The sequence below is a fragment of the Passer montanus genome, unplaced genomic scaffold (genome assembly GCF_014805655.1).
Source record: "Passer montanus isolate IOZ18808 unplaced genomic scaffold, ASM1480565v1 scaffold29, whole genome shotgun sequence".
In the NCBI taxonomy this organism is placed as follows: Eukaryota; Metazoa; Chordata; class Aves; order Passeriformes; family Passeridae; genus Passer; species Passer montanus.
This window is the reverse complement of record NW_024367596.1, coordinates 4226767-4234785: the sequence shown is the minus strand read 5'-3', so window position 1 is coordinate 4234785 and position 8019 is coordinate 4226767. Positions and strand designations below refer to the sequence as shown.

Below are 8019 nucleotides of genomic sequence, written 5' to 3'. Positions count from 1 at the left end.
TCCCACCGCGCCTCACAGGCACTGTCCTTGTGTGGGGGAACCCACGCGGCCCAGACCGCTGTGCCTTTCCGCCCGGATGCCGGGACCTCTCTGTGTCTAGGGGGGATTTGCGTGCTGAACAACCCCGTGTGCGCACCCGGGAGGGTCCCCACGCCCGCTCGCCCGTCGGGCTCGGCTGCCAGCACCCGCCGTGCTGCCGTGCCCTGCCTGCCCACCGCGGCGGGTCGCGGCGCAGCCCCCGCCCGGCCCTGAGGGGGCTCAGCCCACAGCCCGCGGCGAGCCCTGCCTGCCTGGCCGCCCCTAGGCAGCCGCGCTGCGGGCGGAAGGACAGGGGCGGCGGCGGCGGCTTCTCCTTCCCGGCGCCCCGCATGAGGAGAGGCGTTAAATAGCGCCAGCGCCGCGGCGGCCGCCACTGCCCGGTCGGTGGCGGCGGGGCCGCCTGGCCGGCGGCGGAAATATGGCGAGCGACTCCCCGGCGCGGAGCCTGGACGAGATAGACCTCTCGGCGCTGCGGGTGAGGCGCAGGGCCGGGGATCGCGGGGGAGCAAGCGGGAGCGGCACCCCTCCCATCCATCCATCCATCTGTCCATCCACCTATGCATCCATCCATCCATGCATCCATCCATCCATCCATCCATGCATCCCCCGGTGGCGGGGGATCCGCGGGGCTCGGTCTGTGTGTGTATCTATGTGTGTGTGTGTGTGTGTGTGTGTGTGTGATGTGCGCCTGCACGTATGTAAATGCGGGCAAGATAACCGTGTGCGCGTGCATGTGCGTGCCCGCCGCGGCCGCGCGCGCGCGTCCACACGCGTGTGCATCCGCACATGTGTGTGTGTGAATGTGCGTGTGTGTGCGTGTGCGTGTGCCCGGCCGGGCCCCGCAGGTGTGTGCGTGCCCGTGTCGCGGCGGGGCCGCGGGCGGGGCGCGGGGCCGGTCCCACGCGTCCGCACATGTGTGTGTGTGCGTGTGTGTGAATGTGCGTGTGTGTGTGTGTGTGCGTGTGCCCGGCCGGGCCCCGCAGGTGTGTGCGTGCCCGTGTCGCGGCGGGGCCGCGGGCGGGGCGCGGGGCCGGTCCCACCCGGACACCCCCGAGCCCCGATCCCCGCCCGGGCAGCACGCGTGGGCAGGCGGACACGCAGGGGTCGCGGGGCCGGGCATCGCCGGGGTGCGGAGCTGCGCCCCGGAGCCTCCCCATCCCTCTCCCCATCCCTCTCCCCATCCCTCTCTCCATCCCTCTCCCCATCCCTCTCCCGCTGTGTCCCTGCGCGCTGCCTCCTCCTCACCCCCCTGGAAAACGAAGCCCAGCATGTACCCTTGAAATGTCAGGCTCGTCAGACGTGTCAGCCTCGGCGTGGGCTGTGGCCTGATGTCCCCCCTGGTCCATTTCTCTTGTAACTTTCTTCCTTTTCCCCACCTCCCCGGCCGTGAGAGCAGCTCGTTGGGAACGAGCGCGGGGAGTCATTGAGAGAAACAGCATTTATGCGGGAGGCAGCAGCCCGGCTGCTCCACAAAACCCACTGCACAGACAAATAAATAAAATCAAGCAGAATCCGCTGAAGACTTGAACAAGTGTATTTTTAGAAATATTATTTGCTTTAGTGCAAGGAAAAAAAAAAGAGAAGTCTATCTTTATTCACTTGCCCTACTTTCTTTCTGTTGAGTTTCTGGTTGATTAATAGTGTAAATGATTGCTCAGCAATACACCGTGTAGATGAGATTGGAATGGGGGAACCATCTGCCTTAAAAACAGACCTGGAGCTGGTTTCCCTTCTTAGGTGGAAAGTGCCTGGGGAGAAAGGTTGCTGAAGCTGGTGGAGTTAATTCAGGAGAACAGTGTAATTTGGGGAGAAGGGGGCACTCTCCTTCTTCCCCGCCCTCTCGTGGTTTTTTTTAATTTTAATTTTTTTGTTTAACATCTGTGCTGGGAAGTGTATTTGAACTAGGATACCATTTCTTTTTAAAACCATATCCACACGTGCTTAGTTTTTTTGTTTTGTTTTGTTCTGTTGGTTTTTTTTTTTCCTGTTCGTGGCTTTTTAATAGCAGTGCACACCAGCTACAGTCAGGGTTTTGTTTTCACTTTAGGAGGAAATGTATATTCCCTCCCTCCCCCTGAGACCCAGCGGCAGCGCCTGGTCGGTGAGCAGAGCAGTGCTGGCATTGCAGGGTAACCCGAGACACGGGGACCCAAAACCCTGAGTGACACCGGGGTGGGACAGCAAAACCCTGCCCAGCAGTGGCCACTCTGCCAGCACAGGGCTGCTGCCTCTCAGGGGGACAGACCCGCTGTGGCACTTTCCTGTAAATGATGAGAGATGTGGTGGTTTGCAAACGAGACAAGAATAGGAGCTTAATTTGCCAAGGAATAGATCTTCTTCTAAAGTAAGCTCCTCCAGCACTTAGAATAATTGTTAAAGGTCGTAAATTCAGCGGATAGGGCACGAAGCGTGAATCATTCCGTGGGGTCTGAATCAGAAATCGATAGTAAATTTGCTGCCTGAGCACAAAACATGGCAGGGAGGAGTAATTCCCCAAGCCTTGCAAAATTTTTATATATCAGAAAAGAAGTGTCACATTGCAGTGGGTTTGTAGATGAGCCTGGGTGGAGGAGATGTTGCTCTTGTGCTGCTTGTGTGTTTGAAGGGCTGAGAGGTGACTCTGTGAAATGCTGGGAGCAGGTAGTGACTCAAAAATCTGGCGATTTGTCCCCAGCAGCAGGGAAAGGAAGCGCTCAGGACACTTATCTCTGGGTTTGAGTCACTGAAATGCTCCAGGAGGCTGAGGCTTAGGAGCCACAGACAAATCTGTGTGAGAAAAATGAGCCTTTGACTTGCCTTTGCTTTGGCTTCCCTCCTGCTGTCCCAGGGAAGGGAGGTGGGTTTGCAGGATGGCAGCGTGCTGTTGAAGGCTGAGCACAAGCAGAACCCTGCACACCATCATTCAGTTCAGTTTGCCACTGCCCACGGGCTTGTGGGGAGGGATTTATAGATCTGGGCTGGAAGGTGACATAGGAGGTGGCAGGAGCTCCCGTTTTTGCCACACTGTGGAGTTTATTTTGGCCACACAGCCGGGCTCCATGCAGCAGTGCATCTGCTTGATGTGCTGGAGGCTGGGCCAGGAACAAAGCACTGAATTCTGATTAAAATGCACGCCTGGTGCATCGAGTAAGTGCACTTGGGGCTGGCTCCTGCCTTCTCTGACATGTTTCTATCCATCACTGGGCACTGTGCTCATTGCCCTGGTACCCAGGAGTGCCCCTGTGGGTGCAGAGGACTGAGTGTGCCAGCATAGGAAGGGTTCTTAAAGCAGAGATCTTCCAGTGGTGGTGCTGCTAATGAGGATCGTTAATGTTGCAGAAAACTGTAATTTAAAACAATGAGGCCATCGAACAGGTAGCGCTGCATATTGTACTGGCAAGGGGTTAAGATAAACTACATTATAATCCCTTTTGTATGGGCAAGGAGATATTTTTGCTAGCCCACTCAGCATGTTTAATAGCCAGGTGACCTGGCAGTGTTATTAGCAAATAATGATTAACAGGGGGACTTGCACAGGCTGTTGACAGGCATGTTGGAGAAGCAGATTTTTGCAATAAAATGAGAGAGAGCGTGAGGAGGGATGCAGTGGGCCACGGTCTGTGGTGGGAAATGCACAGCTGATCCCAATAGGAGAGAGCAGAAAGATGGGGCTGGGTTTGGTGTTTTTCCCCCCCTTTTTTTTCATCTCGGCGAATGCAAGAGCCTGTCATCTCTTGCTGAAGGCAGTGGCCTTGATCCTTCTCAAATATTCAGGTCAATAGCTTTTCCTCTGCTGCATCCATCTGCAGGGCTGGGCTGATGTACTCAGCAGTGGTGCTCTTCTGCAGTAGCTGCCACAGCTGGATTCATCTGAGTTGCTTTGCAAGGTGTGTGGGAGGTTATAAAAGATCTCAGGGAGGAAAACCTTTCCCAGGGAGCTGATAACCCCTGGGCTGGGGCTGGCTTGGGGCCAGCAATCCCTCCTGCTCACAGCTGCTGCTTGTCTTGCGGGCAGGGGCTCGCCCTGGGCATAGGGCACCAGGCTCACCTGGGATGTACAGCTTGTCTAAGGGTTTCCTGCAAGGCATGGAGTTCAAAAATAGCCTTTTTGGGGAAGCAGCAATTGTTTTCTTTATGTACCTGGACGTTGTTTTTGTTTTGAACTCATTAACAAACGCCAGCCTTTTGTTGTTTACTTCAGTGAAGTGCTGACCATGCACTCTTTGGAAACTGTATCCTAAAATCGTTTATTGTTTTGGAAAAGCCTGGCATTTAATGCTCAGGCTTGGAGTGGAGACAGCACAGAATTTAAGGAGCCGGTGAGTATTAGCTGTTGCTGGGAAGAATTGGATGAAACCCAAAAATGTCACTACTCTTCCTTTAGCTTGCTTTGTATAGAAGTGAAGTTTCAGTGGCCCTTTGTTTGCATTAGTTGATCACTGTCAATGAAGATAAAAGCTGACATGTTAAAATCCCACAAAACTCAAACATGCTGGCATTGTCCTGTTTCTAGAACTTTGTCAGTTTATGGCATATTTCAGCATCATTAAAGATTTAGGAGAAGCTCTATTGTGGGATAAGCACTGCAAGCCACCACTCAGGAGCATTACTCTGGCAGCATTATTTTAGGTTTCTTCCAGCACCTTTAAAAAAAAATTGTAGTTCAACGGAATTTGAACAGCTTTTGTAAAGGTCACCTTCCTAAACAGAAAGAGGAGCAAACTTGACTGGGGATGACTTCTAGAGATTAAAGAAAAAAAAATATATATGGAAAGCTTATTTTACTGTATTTTACATGATAATGCTAAATTTGCAAATAACTTTGCAAATTAATATTTAATTTAAAATTAAAATAATTTAATATTATTTTTGCAAATAACTTTGCAAAATTTGGGGCAGGTGTTCAACAAATAAATATATGTATTCTCAGTTCCTGAGGAAAGACACTCTCAAGAGTATTCCATCGGGGACTTAATCTTGTCTTCTTCCATTGTCATTCAGTGTGCATGTGAGCTATGGATCATGACAGTATCCATGTGCTTTGTCTGTTTTGGAGCCTTTTGAGTTCTAAACCATAAAACTGCAGAAGAATACTGGTCCTGAATCACAGAACAGTAGAATGGTTTGGGTTGAAGGGAGCTCATCTAGTTCTAAAACCCCTGCCATGGGCAGGGACGCCTTCCCTTAGACCAGGTTGCTCCAAGTGCTGTCCAACCTGGCCTTGAACAATTCCAGGGATGGGGCATCCACAGCTTCTCCGGGTTTCATGTTCCAGTGCCTTACTACTCTCTGAGAAAATAATTTATTCCTAACATATAATCTAAATCTTTCTTCTAATTTAAATAATCCCAAAGAGATGGCACTGTTCAACTCCGTTCCTTGAGCCACTGGTGCAAATGTGTCCTCTATGCACCTGTGCATGTTCTTGTGTGTGCTCATGAAAAGTAACAGTGGAAAAGGGTCTGTCTCCTGTCAGATCTTTCTCTGGGGTTGATTGCATTCTTTTCTCTGCCTTTTGGAGTTGTGCAGCCCAGCTGCCATTCTTCTGCAGTTACTCTTCAGCAGTGGTCTTCCTCGTCTTTGCAGTTCTTCCACACCCCAGCAGTGTATGGTGTGTTCGAAGGCATGGAGAGCTCTCTGTTCTCACTAGTGTTCCTTTGCTGGGCAGCCATAAAAATTAATAATTTGGAGTGAATATTTATGGAAAAATAGATGCTTGATCAAATTGAAGTTTAAGCACAAGCACTTTGTGCTTTGAATTAAGCTTTGAAGCAACAAAGAGCATTTGGTTGGTGTGCATATTTAAAATAAATGGTCTGTTTTTAATGCACGTGACAAGGAGGAGTTAGAGGAGGTTTTTAACCTTGCTACCTGAAGGTAGTTTTTATATGTCAGGCTCGTAGATGTAGTGGCACAGTCTGTATGGTGTGAGGGAGGAGTTTCCATTTGATCTGTATGTAAGTCCCCATGGATGAATCACCCAGCTGTGAAGAGGTGTCCTTGGAAATCATCATTCATGTGAGGCCAGGTCAGGCAAAGCTGCTGGGCTCAGGCTCTGAGCTGCTCCCTGCAAACCCTTGCTTGACTCCTCCTAAAGCACCCTTACCCTTTGCAAGGGTAATTATGGACCCCAGTGGGAGTTCTGTCACTCTGACCTGCAGACCAAGGACGGGCTATTGATCCCTGCCTCATTTCTTCATGCCTCATCTGTGAAGGGTTAGAATCCTGCTAGATTTCCCGTGCTTCCCCAGGGAAAGCTACCAGCAGGCAAAAGGGTGCATGGTGTGGAGAAACAGCTTTGGCAAAAACTCGTGTGCCTTGGGGTGTGGAGGATGGTGTTGAGGGTTCAGGACCTACCACCTGAAGGCAGCTGCTTGCCCTGGGCTGCCAGGGGAGCACACATGTTGTTTTCCCTTGCTGCCAGCTACAGAAGAGACCAGGAGCCTTGTGGAGTGAGGGGCAGACCAGCATCCACTCTGCCAGGACTTTGGCTCATCCTTTCTCCCTGCTGGTGGCCTTTTGGCCCTGACTCTGCTCTGCAGAGCCTCCATCAGGAGGTTTCTGTTTGCTGATGCTCAGGTGTCTTCTTTGTTACCTTTCACACAGCCATTAAAGCAGGGTGCAGATTAAAACCCACAAGCCTAAATCATTAGGACCTCCATTGGGTGAGAGGTTGTATTTCCCATTGAGAAAGCCAGTAGCTTTAATTTCCTTCTCCCCAGCCCCCTTACCCTGTCCTGTTTTGTCACATTGAACTGTGGCTGCACACTGAAAGTGATGGTCAGTCTGCTCTGGGCTCAGAAAGACAATTTATGTAAGTGAGATTTGATATTTTCCATGTAAATTGTTTGTGATTTCTAAAGGAGTGCTGGCTAAGGAACATGGTCCTTGGAAAAGGGATACTCCCCCTCTGCCTGCATTCTTCCTGCATGGCTGTTTCTAGATGAGCCCTGCAAAGGGCTGAGCATCCCCTTCCTGCCCTGGGATGAGGATGCCCAGCACATGAGCCCCCAGCCCTGGGGAGCTCCTGCAGTGGCTCCTTAGTGAAAGGAGAGGAAAAGCCACCAAGGTTGGAAAACACTGATAAGAAGTTTAGTTGGCATCAGTTCTATCTCTCTTCATGCTTGATTTTTATTTTGTAATGGCCAATCAGAAGACCTTTCCCTTTGATCCAGAATGTCACTTTTCCATGTTAATTTGCTGCAGTGCTTGCCAGAGGTTCAAGGTTGTGTGTTGGTAATAAATGATGGTAATCAGGCGGGCAGCACTGGAATGGCCAGGTTGGATACCAGCTCCTGCTTCCATCCGAGGGGAGCCAGCAGCCTGTCCTGCCCCCACACTCAGAAGCTGAGTTACCCTGGCCAGCAGAAGGTGTTCCCTTTGCTCTGCTGTGGGTAACCAGCTCTGCTCTGCCACAGGAGCCCTGCCAGATGTCCGTGGCTTCGTGCAAACACCATCCACTGCCAGTCAGCGAGCTGTCACCTGGGGGGGTGACACCTTCCCATCCTTCCTAGGGATGCACTCAGGTGAAAATCAGCCCTGCCCTGTGGCAGGCACGGTCCCTGCCTGCTTTGTGCTGCTGTGAGCTGCTCCTCTGAGCAAAGCCTGAGCAATGCAAGCTCCACATCCTCCTGGCTCCGAGCGCTGCTGCTGCAGCGAGGGTGGGTGTTTCTGCTTGCGTGAGTGCACGTGTGGTTTTCAGCTTCAGAGTGCACAGAACCTTTTGTTACAGTTTTTGCTTGTTCCCTCCAGCAGTGGCATTTCAGGGTGCAGAAAGTGTTGATTGCAGAACAGTAAATTGTTCTAAAAGCAATGCTCTTTAGAAGCCAGGGATATTGCCTCACATGCATATTCCTTTATAAGCTAACAAGAAAAGTAAAAAATTTATGTGGCTGACAGTTTCCCCTCCCCTTCCTTTTAAAAATTCCCTTTTCTCCTAATTTTGAAACTCAGCAGGAAAAAGCCTACTGCCAGCTGAGTCATGTGTTTAGTGCATGACAG

General features: G+C 51.2%; 1 protein-coding gene across 9 annotated transcripts in view; it reads left to right on the top strand.

Moving 5' to 3' along the window:
- The first annotated feature begins 268 nt into the window (after positions 1–268).
- TNIK (TRAF2 and NCK interacting kinase) overlaps positions 269–8019 on the top strand; it is a 149265-nt gene continuing 141514 nt past the window's right edge. For all 9 annotated transcript variants that reach the window (XM_039713384.1, XM_039713383.1, XM_039713382.1 and 6 more), the window contains exon 1: positions 269–514. In XM_039713384.1, the coding sequence (XP_039569318.1) occupies positions 458–514 (57 nt within the window). In that variant the 5' untranslated portion in view covers positions 269–457. The remainder of the gene's footprint in view (positions 515–8019) is intronic.